A 20,102-nucleotide genomic window follows, 5' to 3' on the forward strand; every position below is an offset into this window, starting at 1 on the left:
GCAGTAGTAGTAGCAGCATGGATGAACATACTTAAACACAGATTGCAGGGATGAAATTCACAGAATAATGATCAGAGCAGTAGTAGTAGCAGCATGGATGAACATACTTAAACACAGATTGCAGGGATGAAATTCACAGAATAATGATCAGAGCAGTAGTAGTAGCAGCATGGATGAACATACTTAAACACAGATTGCAGGGATGAAATTCACAGAATAATGATCAGAGCAGTAGTAGTAGCAGCATGGATGAACATACTTAAACACAGATTGCAGGGATGAAATTCACAGAATAATGATCAGAGCAGTAGTAGTAGCAGCATGGATGAACATACTTAAACACAGATTGCAGGGATGAAATTCACAGAATAATGATCAGAGCAGTAGTAGTAGCAGCATGGATGAACATACCTGAAGATGAAAAGAGAAAAGAAAGATGAGGATTAGTTGCTGTGTTGTCTAACTGTGCATTTTCGTCCACTTTGTGAGAAAATCCCACTTAGTGCAGAAATCACACACGTCTAACCCCACATACGTCTCCCCATAGAATATATTGTGTTATTAGATATTTATGACTATTTTATATTATTTAAAATTGTTATATATTAATAAAATCAATGGATTGGATTTTATACTACTTTTTTTATTTCAAACAGCGCTCTTCTATTATTTTTATTCTAAGTTTTGACCTTTTTAGCAGTAACAGTTTCTGTATATTGTTGTAGCTGCGGTTGGTGAAGCACCCTAAGGAAGTAATCCCGTTAGCGCCCTATTGGTTGTTTTTTCTTTTTCTTCTATTTATGTTCATGCCTGCAAAGAGTGATCTGCATATTATTTCTTTAGAGCGCTGGACTATATTTTCTTTTGTTTTCACATTCACAGTGGTCTTAATTGTTCTGGCTGCACTCCTTGGTGTCACTGATCTCTAAAATGGGTCTGCTCTCTGTGGGCAAAGAAGGGTGGCCCCTATGGAGAGCAACAAAATACAATTGGTATCAAATATAATTCCTTCCTTCTGCATATAACTGCAAAATATACATGAACTGCCCAGTAACGTAACATGGCGTACACACGCAAGATTGTACGCTTCTGTTCTTAAGGAACATAGTATGGCTATTGTGTTATAAAGTTAGTTATCTAGTTAACTCCGTGCAATTCAATGTTTATGTTTGCATATTGTCTACCTAGTGGTTTCTGAAAATTAGGCAGTTGGGAGCCAGAGATAATGTGGGCTTATTGTTTAATCAATGGGACTTAACAAGCTTTCCAGATTGTTTGGGTTGGAAGGCAATTTGATTATGTTCTCACTGAGCCCTATTAACTTGGTACAGATAAGAAAAGTATAGCCCCAAGTCAGCCCAGAATATATTGGCACCATAAAGTTCACTACAGTGAATATTACTAAAGCAGGGTATAAAACTAGGGTGCATACTGTCTGAGAGTGTGCTACTTCATTGGAAGGCTGAGCAGGAATTCTGGTTCTGTCAGTCTGTTCTTTCCATATTTGGTCTAACCGGCCATGTGAGACGATATGCCAGACTGTGAGACACAGAGCTATTCCCTATTGTGACCCAGAATAATAGACTTCGTCACTACCTCAAATCACTGTCAGGGACTGTTTGGCTGCTACATCCCACTAAGTCATACAGAGCGGTTATACAGACATTTTAGCGGACATTTCCCTGTTCCTTCTGTTAGCTTTGACTGAAAACTGGAACTTTTTACTGTATTGTGTGAATTTTAAAAATAGGATGTTGCTTTTTTAAAAAAAAAATAGGTCAAGGGAAAGATTGGGTGAAAAGGGATCCAATTTATTTTTCTAAATTTGACATTTCCAAGGCTGGTTATTTTCTTGGTGCTGCCTTAATAAAATACCCTCAGATGTAGACTTGTCTGCTTCTCAGAGTATCTGTTGTGTCTCCTGCTGTCACATGGTCATCTCCTCATGGCTATCCCAGTGCTTTCTTAAACTTAATATTTCTAGACCGAAATAATCCCCTCCCCTCCAGGACACCCTTGCCCCCCCCTCTCTCTTTCTGTTAATAACACTACCCTCCTTTCTGTCCCTGAAATCTGATGCCTAGGGGGTCATCCTCAACTCTTCTCTTTACTTCAAACCTCACATACTTTCACTCTCAAAATCCTGCTTCTTCCACCTCTGGAATATATCCAAGATCCAGGTCTTTCTCACATGGGAGCCATCAAAACTCGTACTCGCTTCCTGGTAATCTCTTGCCTTGATTACTATAGCCTTTTTCACTCTGGCCTATCCAACTCCAACCTTCCCCCTCTTAAATTTACCCTCAATGCTGCTTCACAACTTATTTCTCTCTCCCTCTCTGACGCCCTCTCCGCCAGTCCCTACATTGATTCCTTGAAGCCTACATAATTAAATTTTAAACTCCTAAAATACAAATCTCTCATCCAACACTTGTGGCTGCTCTGCCAGTGACTGCCACCTCACTACTTCACTGAATACCTCTTCCTACTGCTGCCTCCAGGACTTCACCTGGGCTGCTCCCCAGTTGTGAAATGATCTCCCATGTCCTATTAGATTAATCTCTACTCTCCAAAGCTTTAAACATGCCCTTAAGACTAATTTGTTCATTGAAGCCTATCAGCCCTCCTTCTAACTCCCATTTATTGTCTACCACCTCCATTTTCCCACTCGGAACCACCCTATTTATTTCTTCCTTCTTCCTTTAGGACGTAATTTCTCATGTGGAGGGACTTCTTTCCTCGTGTACTCTTTCTACTATTCCATCAGTCTCGCTACCTCTTGGCATGCTTCCTTAGCCCTGTTCTCTTGAGTTCAGGCTTACTGCACATTGGACATTACAATAACTCTCACTTCCTGTCTTGTAAATAATTTTATCTACATTACCCTGTTATCTGTTTGTGTTTGTTTATTCAACATGTCAGGTCTTTATATTTTTTTCATTTAATATGTATTATGTAATGGGCTAAAGATCAATGCTGACTGTATATGTCAAGTACGGTGCAGCAGATCTTTTATCGCACCTAAAAAATAAATAATAATATGATGTATATTTTCTTATACTGAGCTAATAATAATTGGCAGTAAGACCCTGGGCTAGATTTACTATCAGGCGTGTTTGTAAACCCGCCGACTTTCGACGGATATGGCGGCGGTTTAGCCATCGCCGGATTTACTAAGGCTAAACCCGCCGTCCAAACGGCCAGAAATTATGTTTCCAAACCCGCCTCTGTATAAAGCGCCATGACGGTTTCAACAATGTTCAACATACAAACAGCCGGATTTACTATTAGGGGGTTTATAAAGCCGCCGGAAAACCGCCATTCAATAGACCAAAATGAAAGCGCTGCTTGTGAGCGGCGAGATTGCTCAGTGTGCTGTTTGAACTATTTAGCCATTTTTCACATAAGAGAAAGAGCCATTTTGTGCAAAGTTTCCTACTTTAGGATTGTATATGGGAAATGGGCAAACTGTCATGTAATTTGAGGGTACGTTTTGTTTTGTTTTTTTCACCCAGTATTATTGCATCCTATTTACTGATGTAAAGGTTTTTTTTTTGGTTTTCCAGTTGCAACAAATCCTCAAAAATACTGTTGTTTTTTCAAAATCAGGATGCACAATATGTCATTACATAGGTAACCCTTACTTTAATGGTAATGCAATCCAAAAGTTACAAGATCAAAAAGGTGTTTCTGCCTGAATAAATCACAGTCAGTGACAGTCTAGCGGGCAGCAGTTAATCAGGGGTGGGTTTTTTGGAGAATGGCTTTTGCGGGGAATGTGGTGCATTCTGGACAGTGTATGTTTGCAGCTTTTTACCTGATGGAGACAGAAAGGCGCCTGGAGGAGGATGTACAACAGTTGTCATCTGTTCCGCGGACCCTGCGCAGACCGAACACTCCACGTGCATTTAAAGTGCGTTCGAATCTGGAATCTTTGGCTGATGTGGACGTAGTAGCAATGTTTGTACTCATGTAAACCAGGTTCCTAGATAAATTTGGTGGGGTGCTTATGTATGCACCTGTTAAGGTGTCTGATATTATCCTGGCTTGCTGTCTGATACATAATCTAGCTTTACATCAACTTACCCCACCGATTATTGCAGTAGACAGTGAACAAGTAGGGCCCGTGTCCCATTTGGTGATGTGCAGAGCACAGAGGGGGAGGCAGATTTGAGACCGTCTCATTACAAACTACTTTAAATGTAAGTGCATACTATAAAAAACATATATTGTTTTTTTTTTATGTCAGTGCAATGGTTTTTTTTATGGAATTTTTAAATAAAATTGGACCCTTTAAACAGAGGATAGTGTGTACTCCGGATGTTGTAATTGTGAAAATCCCTGGAAAGTGAGAGTCAGAGGTCAATGTGTACGTGAAATTAGTGCATCGTTTTAAAGAAAACAGTATACTCTTGTTTAATGTGCAGAAAAGAAAGACTGATACCAATGAAATATAAGTGTATTTATTGCATTACAACACAATAAAAGAAAAAGTATAACGCTTACACATACATAACAAAACTTTACCCAATAATACATTTTTTGCCCTAGCGCCGCCTTTTCGCTGGCATATCACTATGTTTTGCCCCACTCTCTACCCTCCCTCTCCCACCCCTGGTGCGAGCACCTCTCCTTGGAGGAATGCTATGTGCCGATCTGCTTGGCGTACTAGCAGTACTGGTGGAGGCCGATGAAAAAGGTGCCGGCAAGCGGGCAATGAGTTCCTGCTGTAGTTGGCCTGCCAGCCGGATAACATTTGCATTCTCCTCGCGAACGGAGGAATGCAAGGCGTCCACAGCCCCAGTCATTTGGGCCAGCTGCACATTGGTTTGCTCCAAAGCGTTTGCAAGACGGTTTATTCCAGCAGGGATTTGGCTATTGGAGCGGTGTATCCGCCTCAACTGGCCCGCAATTTGGGACATGTGCCGAGTTTGGATGTCCATAAACTAACGCTGCTGTACCTGAAAATTAGCTACGGATTGGGCCAATCCTCGCCCTGTATCCATCTGAGGAGCTGCAGCTTGTTGCTCGGATGACTGTAGGGCCAGGTGCTTGTTCCTGGCGCGTAGACACGGGGACATCTACCATCTTTAAAGTGATGACTGTGTCTCCTTGTGGGTCATCAGTAGGTGACATCTGCGCAGACTGGCGCTGGCCTTGCAGAGATGCTGAGGTTCCTGTGGTGAAATAACCAAGGTAAGTATATAGGAAATAACATGTTTGTAAATTGCATTCTGGTCAATGTACCCAAAAAAAAAACCATTTAACAACTAAAGAATGGTTACCAATGTCTACCTTCAAGATTAGTTGTCCTCTGAGACCTGATGAAGGATGCTACTCATATGTTTTCGGAGTAAAATCTCATTTTGCCTATGCGTTACAGTGATGGGATCAAAATGTCAATAATTTTTAATGCTAACATTGAGGGTGTTTGTATCAAAATGCTGCAAGACCGTGCTTTGGGGTAAGCGAATACTATTTTAGGTCTCCCTCTGTGTAGTACATGATGGGGGATATAGACTAAACTGCGAGTTTGAAAATGTGGCGATGTTGCCTATAGCAATCATATCATATAACAATCAGATTTTAGCAGACATTTTGAAGAACGCAATAAATAAATTATTTTTAAAATCTGATAGGTTGCTATAGGCAACATCTCTAGGTTTCCAAACCCTCAGTTTAGTAAATCTAGCCCTATGTTCTCATTGCAAACCATATAAAAATCACTAAATATAACATGGACTCCAACATTTGTACACAAAAACATCCAAGTCCATTATTTCTCCCCCAAACAGAGAACACGCACCTGCTTGCTCTTCAGAGCCAGAATCTCTTGCTGAAGGTGGAGGCGTAGACCTTGGACTGGGAGTAAACTGGCGTCCTGGCGAATCTGGATGTATGAGACAAAGCATACAATGTATTTGCAGCAAAAAGCAATTTACAAATAAAAATTTTTTGGAAAAAATGTGTTTGCAAATTTAAAAACAGTTCAAAAACAATTTTTTTCCCTTTACATACTGATTGTCTAAAAAAGGCACTTTTAAGAAAAAAAACATATTTTTTTTTAAAAAAAACATGTTTAAAATAATAAAGGCACTTTTAAGAAAAAAAACCACTTTTAATATTGTTATCGTAAAAACGACAAATAACTCACCAACTCCTTGGCCAAACGAGGGTGAATCTGTGTCTTGCACATTAATTCCCTCCACAATTTCACGGGGCATTATCTGCCGCAGCTCCTCCTCATAACTGGTGTATTCAATGCGAAGAGGGGGGCCACCACCCGTGCGTCTTGTGGACCTCCTTTCCTGGGCCATCTTCTCTTTAAGCCTCCTCTTGATGTCTGAGAAGCGCTTGCGGCAGTGCGCCACTGTCCTCTTTAGTGGGCCCACCGCGTTCACAGCATCGCACACTCTCCCCCACAGTTGGTGACGCCGCCTTAGAGGAGTCTGGGCTGCCAGGTTCCCTAGGATGACCTCATAGCAGGGAACTATGTGGTGCACCAGAACACAATTTTCGTCGTGGGAGAATCGGACATTTCTCCCTGTCTTCATCTTCCTGCCCTCTCCTGACTCCTCAACCTCTCCCTCTCCCTCCTCTGACCCCTCAACCTCCATCTCCCTCTCCTCAGCCTGTTCTCCCTTCCTATCTCTGGACATTTTTACACAGACACAAAAACACAAAACACAGAAGGACTGACAAACACAAAGGACAAACTACACTAACTACAGACACTCTCCACACAGGCACACACAAGTAACACAGACAAAGGACAAGTCAAATACAAAAAATACAAGACAGAAAATAAAAGAGAAAATAAATGTACAAAACAGAAAAATAGCACAGGACTACTCACACTTCAATCAGATATCGCTCCACCAATCCACCAAACTCCAACTCTCACCAACTCTCAGCAAACCACTATCCTCCAAACTCCTCTCACAAAACTCCTCTAAACCCTATCAGAGAAAAAAGTGTCAGGCCAGTGGTTTATATAGGGCTTGTGATGTCAAATCTCCTGACTTTGAAAATAGCCAATAGTAACAGGCCAGGAGACAGGTGTAATTTTTTAAAAAAACCGCCTTTACACAAAAGCGCCGTCATTTCAAGCAAAAGCGCCATGTTCTATTCAAAGCCGCCGGCGGCTTTGAGCATTACATCCCACCGTTACATCGCCGGCGGCTTCAAAGTGAAGCTGAAATACGCCCATTAGTAAATCCGGCTGTTTGCAATGCAAACCCGCTGGAAAACCGCCGCAATGCATGGCGGCTTCAAGCTTCAAGGCGCCATGCATCACGCCTGTTAGTAAATCTAGCCCCGTGTGTTCAAATTTCAGTATAGATAAAAAAAGACATAGCTGATATATTTGCTGTATTTTAATAATAATAACTTATCTTTTCAGTGTTTTTATTAGAATTTAAGTGAAAACCTAGAAAAGTCCATATTTATACATATATTGCAAATGTATGGTAATGTTTATAAATATTCATGCATTGCTAAGTGAGCTATTCAACTCTGTTCTATGAACTCTGCTGACATTAACTTATCTGATATAGTATCCTATCGGCTATTTCTAATCATTGTGTACATAAATCTTTGAATCACGCTCCTGAGGGTGCTATCAGCTGCTTTTTAACAATTGAAAAAAAGTTTTCTATTCAGTAAAAATAATTTGATTGTTTTAAAGTGGGTTCTTTGATATATATAATTCTAGTTTAATCTAGATGAATATCATTAATAATCTGCCTTTACAAATTAATTTACTTATATATTTTGTTATGGTTTATTTTTAACAATGAATAATATTGATGTTAGTGTTACTGCTGATATTCAGAACATACATTTCTGCTGACACTCTCTGTCTAGATAATAGATTAATCCTAAACAATAGGTCCATTTGTTGACATAACAGGATGTCAGAGACTGCGCTGATCTAATTAGAATGGGAGATTTTACCACCTGCCAAGGTCTAATTAGAATTCTCCTTTGTAGTAAGTAGGAATGTTTATACCACATTTACATATCAGTGAGATTTACATGAGAGACCTGGAGACAAACAGTCTGAGAACCTTCTGGTCATCCCGGGAACTATTGAAGAGAGATGGGGAGGAATGACTATAAATAGACAGTATCAGCCCAGTGTTAGTGAGTTGGTGGCTGGAGAGCTGGAAGGAGGGAACAGTAAGAATGATCAGGAGGGAAAGAGATAGAAGGAGAAATCTTCAGAGTAAGGTAATTATATTATACATAAGAATATACTGATACATACAGAATTACAATTATTAGCATTCACTACTGTGCATTGTAAATTCTGTACTTTGTATTATCTATTAGTAAAAGTGTTATTGCAAGACAAAGCTGGGAAAACATGTGTTGAACTTTATATATCCTGATGATACATTGTACATTATATATATCTGCTTTCCCCTATGGTTCTGGTGTAGCTAGATATAGAAAAACCTCTTTTGTATGAATAAAACTTTTTTGAAGAGAACTTTCAGCGAATTGTTTGAAGAAGACAACAGATATTGATTAGAGCACATCACTGTTTATTTAAAATTGTTTGATAATACTACATTGTTTGGTGCTTTTGCTTGTGTGATACTTTATAGATATATACCTGGAACAGGTGTCTAAGGAAAGAGCAGCCTCCTGTATGGTGTTATTTTATTTTATTTTTATTTGTTTATTATTATTATTTTGTAATCAGTCAGCGCCACAAAGTTTATTCTTGTGAAGATATATAGATATGTACTCAGTGGTCACTTTATTAGATACACATTTCTAGTACTGGGCAGGACCCCCCTTTAGGTTGCTGCTGCATGATTTACTGACTATATATTACATTACTACAGAGTGTATAATTTGAATTTTTAATACTTTTACTTCTTTAGTGTACTTGTTGTGAAACACCTACATCTAAAGATGTAAACTGTTAAATAATAGTGAGTCTGTGGGGAGTCTATTTAGTACAGATAAACCTTCACAGATTTAATTTAAGTATGTATGTTTCTGTATCGCTGTACACAAAAATAAAAACAATGATTAATGTCTGAGTCATAATTATTAGTGTATAAAACATGTTTGTATTCCGTATCCAATATAACATTACTATTGGTTCAAGTAGTTTCATTAATTTAATGATTAGGCTGCTAAATCTTAACACTCTTTTTGCTTACAGGTGAATTAATGAGCAGTATTCCCATTAATAACAGAAGACATACTGGAAAGGTCCTTGTTCTCTGAGCATCTGAGCATTCCAAAAACTCACCTACAAGTCATCTATACTACAGTGATCAATTCTTACAGTAGCTAACTTCAAATTTGAAAAGGAGAAACTATCTACAACTAATTTGTTGTAAAACACATGATGGATCTAATAGGAGAGAAGCCCTATCTGTGCTCTGAATGTGACAAAACATTTTCATGTAAGTCAAAGCTTATTGTCCATCACAGGATTCACACAGGAGAGAAACCATTTAAATGCTCTGAATGTAGCAAGTGTTTTAGCCACAGGGCAAATCTTGTACAACATCAGATGATTCACACAGGAGAGAAACAATTTAAGTGTTCTGAATGTAGCGAATGTTTTACCCGGAAGTCAAGTCTTGTAAGACATCAGATGATTCACACAGGAGAGAAACCATTTAATTGCTCTGAGTGTAGCAAATGTTTTACCCAGAAATCAAAGCTTATCGTACATCAGAGGACTCACACAGGAGAGAAACCATTTAAATGCTCTGCTTGTAGCAAATGTTTTACCTTGAAATCAAAGCTTATTGTACATCACATGATTCACGCAGGAGAGAAACCATTTAAATGCTCTGAATGTAGCAAATGTTTCACCCAAAAATCAAATCTTGTTAGACATCAGAAGATTCACACAGGATATAAACCATAAAAGACTAGAGCAGTCTGGTTATTGGACTTGGGGACATCTTTTCACCTGGCATGGATTTCCTAATATGAGCTAGAGCTCTATACTACTAGTGGCAGCCCTTGCTGAGCACTGTAATATACTGCTGTTCTGCTCATGCAGGTGCTGGGACTAGTATAAGAAAGAAGTTTCTAACTAGTAGAGAGTTCCAGCAGCTCTTCTCAGTACTGGGATTACTTCTATGACAGACAGAGCTATCAGTACTGAACATTTCTACAATAACCCTGTACACTGCCCTGTTTCACATTACATGTTTCCCTCTTGGTCTATGTTATATATAACATAATCTTTCATAATCTCCATAATCTTTCTCTCATACCATTCTATTACTGTCTTTTCTATGTCTGTTATGACAACTATATACTCAGAAAGGGTTGTTTAGTAAATGTTAAATGTAAAATACTGGTTGCTGTATCCCATAACAACCAATCAGATCATCACATTCGCTGGTTTTATGACATCGGACTGTTAATAGCTGATATCAGGTTGCTATGGGTTACAGCACATCCTTGTTCTTCACACCATGTTATTAAATAAGTCCAACTGAGGACACATTGTTTACCAAGGTACCATCAATTGTATTTTTTTATACTCTATAGTCATTGTCATCAGACAGCACTGACCTATATATAGACTGAATTTATAGACTTTCCAGATTACTTGTAAAGGTCTTAAATAAGTATTTCTTTTATACTTTATAGTGATCCAAATCAGACAGCACTGACCTGCATATAGACTGAAGGACCATGATCACACAATATCTGTAATTACCATTTATGTTACTGGCAGCTGTTTCTATCACAATTGGGGCTAGATTGACTAAGCTGCGGGTTTGAAAAAGTGGGGATGTTGCCTATAGCAACCAATCAGATTCTAGCATTCATTTATTTAGTACTTTCTACAAAATGACAGCTAGAATCTGATTGGTTGCTATAGGCAACATCCTCACTTTTTCAAACCCGCAGCTTAGCAAATCTAGCCCCTGATGTTTAATAACATCTTACATTGATAAATGTGTAGATTATGTTTTTGATCGTGGATCTAATATCTATATTCAGTAGTATAGACTACTGTACACTCTGCTGCATTTTAGATGGTGGAACCAGGGGTGATAATTAGGTGGTCATCCATGCTGACAATATGACAACCAATAATGAAAACACAGCAAAGAACACATTGATAACATACAGCAAATGTATTAGCTATGTGTTCTTTCCCCTAAACTGAAATATAAACACAGGGTCTGATTCATCAAGGAACATAAATGCTGATTTTTTGCGTATAAACCGCAAATTTAATCTGCACATTCCCAGAACCGGACCATTCACAACTAAAAGCAGCAATGTTCAATTCATCTTCATATGCAAAGACACTTTCTACATGTTACGATTTCTGGGAGTGAACGGGCAGGGAAGGAGTTTGCTCCTTATTCTATGTACAGTAAGGGGTGTCAAACACGAGCGCACGGAGCCACATCAGATTCAAGCTCTGGGAATTTCTCAGGTACTTGATTTTCAACTGTATCTCTTGCTCCAGCTACAGGACTAGTTTAAGTCCTGATTACTAGTGATGAAAGTCTCATATGCATGATATAACATGTGTTTGTAATCAGGAGGAACTGTAAAAATGTATTTTATGTTCAGTAGACATTAAAAACATATAATAAATGAATTTCATTTGGGGAAAAAAATAAAAATACACTTTTTTAAAAACATTTTTATCATTAATGCCTATATTATTAACAGGTGACATAAATTGAATAGGTCTTTCAGATTGTTTAAATGTTGAACTCTGGAATCTGCAGAACTAATTACTGGGTGTTTTACATTAAAGCGCATATTGCTCTCAGCTTGCATGACTTGATGAATCAGGCACAGGGTCTTACTGACAATCAGCAATTGCTGAGTAAAAGAAAACATACCTAGTATTGCCCTGCTAGCTGCTGTCTTTCCTTGTCTCCTGTCATCCAGAGGGACAACAACTCACAGTGTAAGTGTGGCTAATGAAGTAAACTTAACACACATCTATCCATTATATATATTGTCGAAGTCAGCAAATTGGATAAAGCCATTTCAATTAATGTCGAGCAAACTTGGTTGTCTTTGTCTGAAAGGATGCGTACGGTACGCTACGGCGTACAAGGGCACGCTACGGCGTGGAAGGGCGTACGCATCCACTACACGTGGCAGCAACAGTAATTGGTCTTTTACCATACATTCGCACAAACACGCATACTTGTAAAATAGTACACATTAATGGTAGTTGCAACACATAGTCAGTTATGTCGGAATATTGTAGTATTTATGTTATATATTATATGTTATATGCACATTAGTGAAATATATGGAACAGGTTGAAGGAATCATATCATATGTGGTATCATAATAAACCTGTTAACATTTTTTACTGTTTGGTTCACTCTGCGAAGGAATCGCAGAGTGCATACACGAGTTATGAATGATAGGGAATTATGAACTACTTAAGACTAAGGAATCTTGGCGGGAAGAGCAGAGTATACCCCCTGGAGAGATGACCCCCTCCTTTGGATTCTTTAGTATGAAGTAGCCAATGATGACGACCCCTGAGACCTTCCTGAAACCTATACCAATAGAAGCAAGCTATACCATCTCCATTGTATTACTGTAATTCTGTGTGCATATAAGCAGCAGCTTCTCATCCAGTGTTCAGACATCTTGTCCCCAGACTTCAGGATTGAATGACTGCACTGGATCCAGAGCGCCTGCGATAAGTAACGGCTGTATTTATTATCACTTCGCTTGAACATATTATACTACCTTTTGCGAATAAATCTTTGTGCATTGGAAACACAAATCGAGACTCGGCAATCGTTATTGGTTAGCGACAATACGTACATAAAATATATATTAATATATATATATATATATACATATCCATCAGCTCCAATACCGTCAGACCACCTCCAGGGCATCGCATAAAATTACTGTCCTACTTGAGCTGCATTATTTGCATGAAAAAAAAAATGTAAATAAATAATAACTATTCTGTACCCACCACTCCCATATAGCAATGCCCATTATGGACAACCTTCCCATAGATCATTCCCATTTTATGGACACATTATGGCGGATTTTCTTATCATTTCATTTCATTAACGTCCCACAACAATACTGAATGCGGTTGGATTAATCACTGCTTCTAATTTGATCTTTAGCTCTCGATATTGAAGCCTCCATCACAGACTTATTTCATTTTAATCCTTCTGACGACATTCCTCATCTTCATCATCATTGTTTATATATAGTTCACCACAGATTCCATAACGCTGGACAATCAGCTTACAAATATAACACACATATTACAGATATGACAAACATGAATATAATAAACATATTAACATATACATAAATACAATTAAGTATAACAACATGTACATGGATACTCATGAGCTGGCATACGGCTAGTATGGATACAAGTATGAGTTATATGTGTGTGAGTGAACAAACAACAGAAGACTTTGCCATATCAGAGTCATATGAGACTGACAGACATGAGGTTTACGGAATAGAGGACTCTGCCCATGATAGCTTACATTCTAGAGGGAGGGAGTAATGAGAGACAGTCGATGCAGATAGGACATGAGTGGATGAGGTCGACAGAGGAAATAGTTGGAGTGGACATGATGGTCTAGGAGGGAGTATAGTAGACAAGCTTGAAGAGATGAGTTTTGAAAGGAATTTCATTGGTTGGAAGCAGATTGGGAGAAGTCTTAGAGATGGGAGTGGAAAAAGGTTTAAAGAGCGGGAGAGAGTGGAAGATCAGAAGTAGAGCACTGTGGTTGAGCTGAGGTCTATCTCTTGATGTGGTCAGAGATGTTTGGAGGGGAAGAGTTTATCATGACAATCGGTTCTTACCACCAGAGATACTCTTAAAAATTGCACAAAGCTACATTTGAGGTCTCTCACAAGGACAGCATCAATGCCCTAGAACAATTTCAACCTTAAAAATGTCAAATTTAGGGAACCAAATTGGATCACTGTTCATCCAGTCCTTTTCCTGACCTATTTTTAACAAACGTTAACATTAAAAATACACAGTAGCACTTCTATGATAAAGCAGTCCAAGCTTACTCCTTGTGAGTCAACAAGCTTAGATAACAGAACGTTGCAGAAACTTAGATTCATCAAATTCCAACAAGGCATATTTACTGACCTCATAAAATAATCTTTGAATTTTGAGACTTTTAATCGTCGCTGTACAATTTACCTGTAATATGGATATTAGTAGTCACCTTGGCTTTATATGTCTTATATAAAAGTATTATGCTTCCATTGTGCCACAATCCTCTAGCTGCACCCTCTAGTGGTCACTCACATTTATGTCATAATGACACTCTTCACATTATATGAGGGTTGTCAGCTACTTTTGGTTGCTTTCATATGCTTCACTTATGGGTTCTTTGCTCTGTTAGATTTGCCATTTATGCCCTTTCATGGCCACTCTGGTTCTAGAATTATTATCCTTTATTTATAAGGCACCACAGGAGTTCTGTAGTGTTGCTACATTTGGACTATGTTTGGATGAGGGGGATAGAAAAGCAAATTATTTGGATACACAAATATGATGGTGCTGGCAGCAAAATGCTGCAAGGCAGTGCTCTTGGGTAAGCTATTACTATTTTAGCTCTCCCTCTGTGTAGTACATGATGTTTTCATTGCAAGCCATATAAAAATCAAGATATATAACATGTACACCAACATTTGCACATAAAAACATCTAGCACCATTGTTTCTCCCCCAAACAGACTACACGCACCTGCTTGTTCTTCAGGGACAGAATCCCTCACAGAAGGTGGAGGAGTAGACCTTGGATTCGGAGCGGAGTCTCTTACAGGCGAATCTGGATGTATTAGATAAAGCATATAATGTATTTGCAGCGACAATCATTTGAAATATATACAGTATATTTGAAAAATGTTTTTGGAAAAAACAAATAAATTTTTATAAAAAGTCATGTGTACTTGCATATCTGTTAGAGTACAAATTGCAAATAACTCACCAGCTGGTTGGCCAAATGAAGGTGCATCTGTATCCTGCACATTGACCCCCTCTACAATTTCCCGGGGCAGTATCTCCTGAAGCTTCTCCTCATATGTAGTGTATTCCACACAAAGTGGGGGTCCACCACTTGCTCGTCTTGCTGACTTTCTTTCCTCAGCCATTTTTTCTTTAAGTCTCCTCTTTATATCTGAAAATCTTTTGCGGCAGTGAGCCTTTGACCGTTTTAATGGCCGCACCGCGTTCACGGCCTCACACAGGCTGCCAGGTTCCCTAAAATTATTTAATAGCAGGGAACAATATTGTGCACTAACAGACAATTCTAGTCATGAGAAAATCTCACATTCTTACATGACTTGGTCTTCCTGCTCTTTCCTGCCTCCTCTAACCCTTCCTCACCTTCCTCTGTCCCCTCCAGCTCCATCTCCCTCTCCTCTTCCTCTGCCCCCCTCCTATCTCTGGCCATAATGTCCAGTAATATACAAAAAACAAGTAACACAGAGTACTGACAAACACTAAGGACAAAGTAGACTAACTACTGAAACACTCACAACACACTCACACACAAGTAACAGAGACAAAGGACTAGACAAATACAATAAATACAAGACAAAAATTAAATCAGAAAATAAAGGCACAAGACTGTAAAAGAACACAGGACTACTTACACTCTAATCAGAAATCGCAGCACGAGACCGCTCAAAAACAACTCTCACAATCCTAAATCCTCCAAGCTCCTATCTCTTTTCTCCTCAAAACCCTATCAAAGAAAAAGTGGCAGGCAAGTGATTTATATAGGGCTTGTGATGTCAAATCTCCTGACTTTGAAAGTAGCTAATAGTAAAAGGCCATGATACAGGTGCTTTTTTCAAAAAACCCGCCATCACACGTCACTAACAGAGAACAGCTCAGAATACCTGATAGATGACATGGTTTAGGGGCAAAGATAGTATTAAAGTAATTCTATCGTTTTCAAATAAGCATTACATAGGCGATTGTATTGTGTTTCTAACGCACAAAGTGATTTATTTTAGCAGATGTAACAAGTTAACAGTTAAATGTATTATTATAATATAATCAACAGTACAGTACAGCCAATACCAAAAAGATACATACATATCGCTGCGATGCGATGCGCTAACCACGGGCACCAGTGAACAGTGATTCACCCTTGAATACTGTGATCAGTGAAGACTGAGGCTGGTGGGGGTGCAGCTATGATTATATATACAGTGTTACACAGTGAACAATAGAGATGACGTAGCTTGCTTCTATAGGTCCAGACAAGGGTGGTTCCAGGGAAAACAGGTCATAGGCTAGTTCAGGCTAAGGAATCCAAAGGTGGGGGTCGTCTCTCCAGGGGATGTGCTCCAGTTACAATGAGTTAATGAGCATTTCACATTCTGATTTCAATTTGGCTATTTATTCCATAACATCAATAACTAGAGTATGCAATATGCGATCTCTTCGGCGATGGAACCGGACAGCTGCTGATGAATAGGGGATTAGTATGATATCAGACATGACACATTTCCCATAACCTAAACCTTAGATAACACTAAAGTGTACATATAATCATAGTATATAAACTAATAATAAACCAAATACTGTCTGCTCATAAATCACTTTGTAATGTAATCTATAAATATATATATGAAACTAAATGTTATAGTGCGTGTGCGTGCGTGCGTGCATATTTTACCGTGTGATCGCACCATGCCACGTGTTACGTGCCGTACGGATCGCTATTGCACGGCAAAACAATATTAACCAATATACTTTCGTTCATCCAATTATACGACTTCGACAATAGAAGAACATGAGGCTCTCTGTACTAGTGTTTTCCTTATTATTTTCTAAGTGAGCCCAGTGTTTTGCAGGAAATCCAGGTGACATAATTAATTTCTGACTTTTAGCTTTATCATGACTATAACAAATACAGGTCAGGTAAAATATAACATATACAGTGTACAGTACAACGAACTTGGGGTATATTTTCATTTTCAATGCATGAGACAGAGAAAACATCAAGTATCCATATTCAGCATTACACAAAATGACTCTGCAAATAAACTGGTTACCAAACAATAAGAATTTCCCTGTGACTGTTCAATCTGGTCTCGGTGTCTTCAATATTTCCAGTTACCCCCTAGTATTTATCATTCTCACCCATGTAACATTGTTTACGACAGTGAGTAGAACGACAAAAGAATTAACAAAACCTACTTGCCCGACAGTTAATAAATGCAGACGGACCTTCATAATGACAAAAGAAGTCCCTGACAGTCTGATGACAAATCACGACCACCAGTAATGCCGGCAGGGTGTTTTGACATCATTTAGAATGGCGCCTGAGATATCACCACTTTTAAAGCGTCAATGCCGATTGTCATGAAAGGTAAGTGTTAGGGTAATGTAATCTAATGTGCGTTTTTTTAAAAACAGACGTCCATCGGGTATGCGCACATCCATATACAACAAGGAGCGGATGTAAAGATACGTGTGTTGATGAATACGGGTCTATGTGCGCTCTGCTCTATCAGATAATACACTGTGGGATACATCCCATACATATGTGGAATATCAAGTTCCAAAATAACGCACAGAAAAAAAAGCTGTAATTGATGTGACCTGTTAATAATATAGTTATTAATGACAAAACATTACAGATTACAAATCTGCTGCCATCCTGGTAAATGACAGGAGATTTTTATCCAGAATGTCTAGGTACATTTTTCCATTCATCCTTCCTTCAACCACATGTAGTATGCCAGTACCGTGTGCAGAAAAACAGCCCCACACCACGATGTTCCCACCTCCAAACTTCACTGTTGGTATGGTGTTTATGGGGTGATGTGCAGCGCCATTTCTCCACCAATCACGGTGTGTATTACGGCATCCAAAGATTTCAATTTTGCTCTCATCTGACCACACTATATTCTCCCAGTATTTCACAGGCTTTTCCAAATGTTGTGCAGCAAACTTTATACCAAGCTTCAACATGTTTTTTCTTCAGCAAAGGAGTCTTGCATGGTGAGCGTGCATACAGACCATGGCGGTTGAGTGCATTACTTATTGTTTTCTTTGAAACAATTGCTAAATCCAGGTCTTTCTGAAGCTCTCCGCAAGTGGTCCTTGGTTCTTGGAGAACCCTTCTGATAATTTTTTTCATTTCTCTGTCAGAAATCTTGCGAGGTGCACCTGGTAGAGGCTGGTTTATGATGAATGATGTTCTGTCCACTTCCGGATTATGGCCCCAATAGTGCTCACTGGAACATTCAGCAGTTTAGAGATCCATCTGTAACCAATGCAATCAGTATGTTTTGCAACAATAAGGTAGCAAATGTATTGAGAGAGCTCTTTGCTTTTACCCATCATGAGATGTTTCTTGTGTGACACCTTCGTAATGAGACACCTTTTTATAGGTCATCAGTTTTGGCTGAACCAGCTGGCAGGATTGCTTTCTAATTACTAATAGATTTCAGTTGGTGTCTTGGCTTTCCATGCCTTTTTGCTCCTCCCTTTCTTCATGTGTTCAATACTTTTTCCCTGTGTCATTTTACATTATTGCAGAAATCTTAATTTATGGACATCAATGGTTTGATTTTTTTGCATGTGTGGATTGCAAGGGTTGCTGCTGACATGTGGTGTAAATTTCATTACAATAGCCCCATTAAATATATAATTACTGAGAAAAATGTTGATGTGTTCAATACTTATTTCACCCGCTGTATTTGATCATGCACCATCTAATGTCTGAGAAATACACAGACGAAACGCGTTGAGGACTAGAGATTCTATTGTGGGACTATTTATTCTTTGTTTCTTGATCTGGAGCTGACACTGTGACTTAGCTTCTATAGGATGTAACAGCTGAACCAGACAGAAGATACCATTCGCTGATGGATGGATGTCACAAAGAAACCCAGATAAGCATTTTATACTTGTCCTTATGTAAGTGTGATACTTATTTTCAGTGCAATAAATCTGCTGAATTTACAGTGTTACACTATGATGGTTTTTCTTTCTACCTATTCTGTGTACTGCTGAGATGTCTCAGCAGCATCTATAGAGATCACAGCTATACAAGAAGTGCCATTATCGGAGTTATCATGGGATGTTTGGAGAAATTGCTCATTATACAGATAAGCGCTAAAGATTGTTTATTTGGTACGCATTTGCCGTATTGGAAAGGATATCCTTGGGATTGCATGAACTCTCTGCTCACGATGTGCCATATATGTTCACATTTGCACTATATCTTTTGTGAGACTTTCACTTCCACCTATAAATGATAGTGAACTTCCTTTAATATTTTCATCAATATGTATCTCTCAGTACTGTTAACACAAACAATACTACACCATTTTGGCGCCCTATCTATGTGCTTATTTATATATATATATATATATATATATATATATATATATATATAAAAATACATACACATATATATATATATATATATATATATATAAAAAAAAACATACATACATTTATATATATATATATATATATATATATGATCTTTTAATGCATGTTTAATATATGTTTTCAGTTTTATATATGAAATATCATTGAGCCTTTTGGCAATACTTAAAGTATTAGACATTCGTCTTTCCGTTGTACAGGTGATTAGTGATCAGTTGTGATGAATACATCACATATAAATACTGAGACTGTGTCACCTGGATTCATCCTTCTGATGAAAGTCCAACAGCACGGAAACATGTCAAGGTTCTTACTACAGTCTCCATAAGGATTGGTCACATTATTCTCAGAAGTAGATCTCTGCTTTCAGCATTTCAGCTGTGTCAGCTCACGGTACCAGGAGGGACATAAGGTCTGAGAAATTCAATATGTATTGAGAGAAGATTTTTCCCTGTCATTTTAAGCCAAAATACTGGTAATTGAAGGGTTTTAGATCTCAACGTTAATCACCTTTATACTGACTGTCTCCTTACAATCTTCGATTCTATGAATGATTGACATTGCTAAGTTAGCTGTTCAAGTCTGTTCTCTGAACTCGGCTGATATTAACTTATCTGATATATTATCCTAACGGCTTATTCTAATCATTGCATACATCAATGTTTGAATCATGTTCCTGAGGGTGCTATCACCTGCTT

General features: G+C 38.4%; 1 protein-coding gene across 1 annotated transcript in view; it reads left to right on the forward strand.

Moving 5' to 3' along the window:
• Nucleotides 1-20,102, forward strand: part of LOC142149622 (uncharacterized) — a 276,122-nt gene that overhangs the window by 71,453 nt on the left and 184,567 nt on the right. The window contains 1 exon segment of the mRNA XM_075204945.1: nt 9,387-9,869. Within this exon segment, the coding sequence (XP_075061046.1) occupies nt 9,387-9,869 (483 nt within the window).

This window comes from Mixophyes fleayi, chromosome 4 (assembly GCF_038048845.1).
Source record: "Mixophyes fleayi isolate aMixFle1 chromosome 4, aMixFle1.hap1, whole genome shotgun sequence".
Classification (NCBI taxonomy): Eukaryota; Metazoa; Chordata; class Amphibia; order Anura; family Limnodynastidae; genus Mixophyes; species Mixophyes fleayi.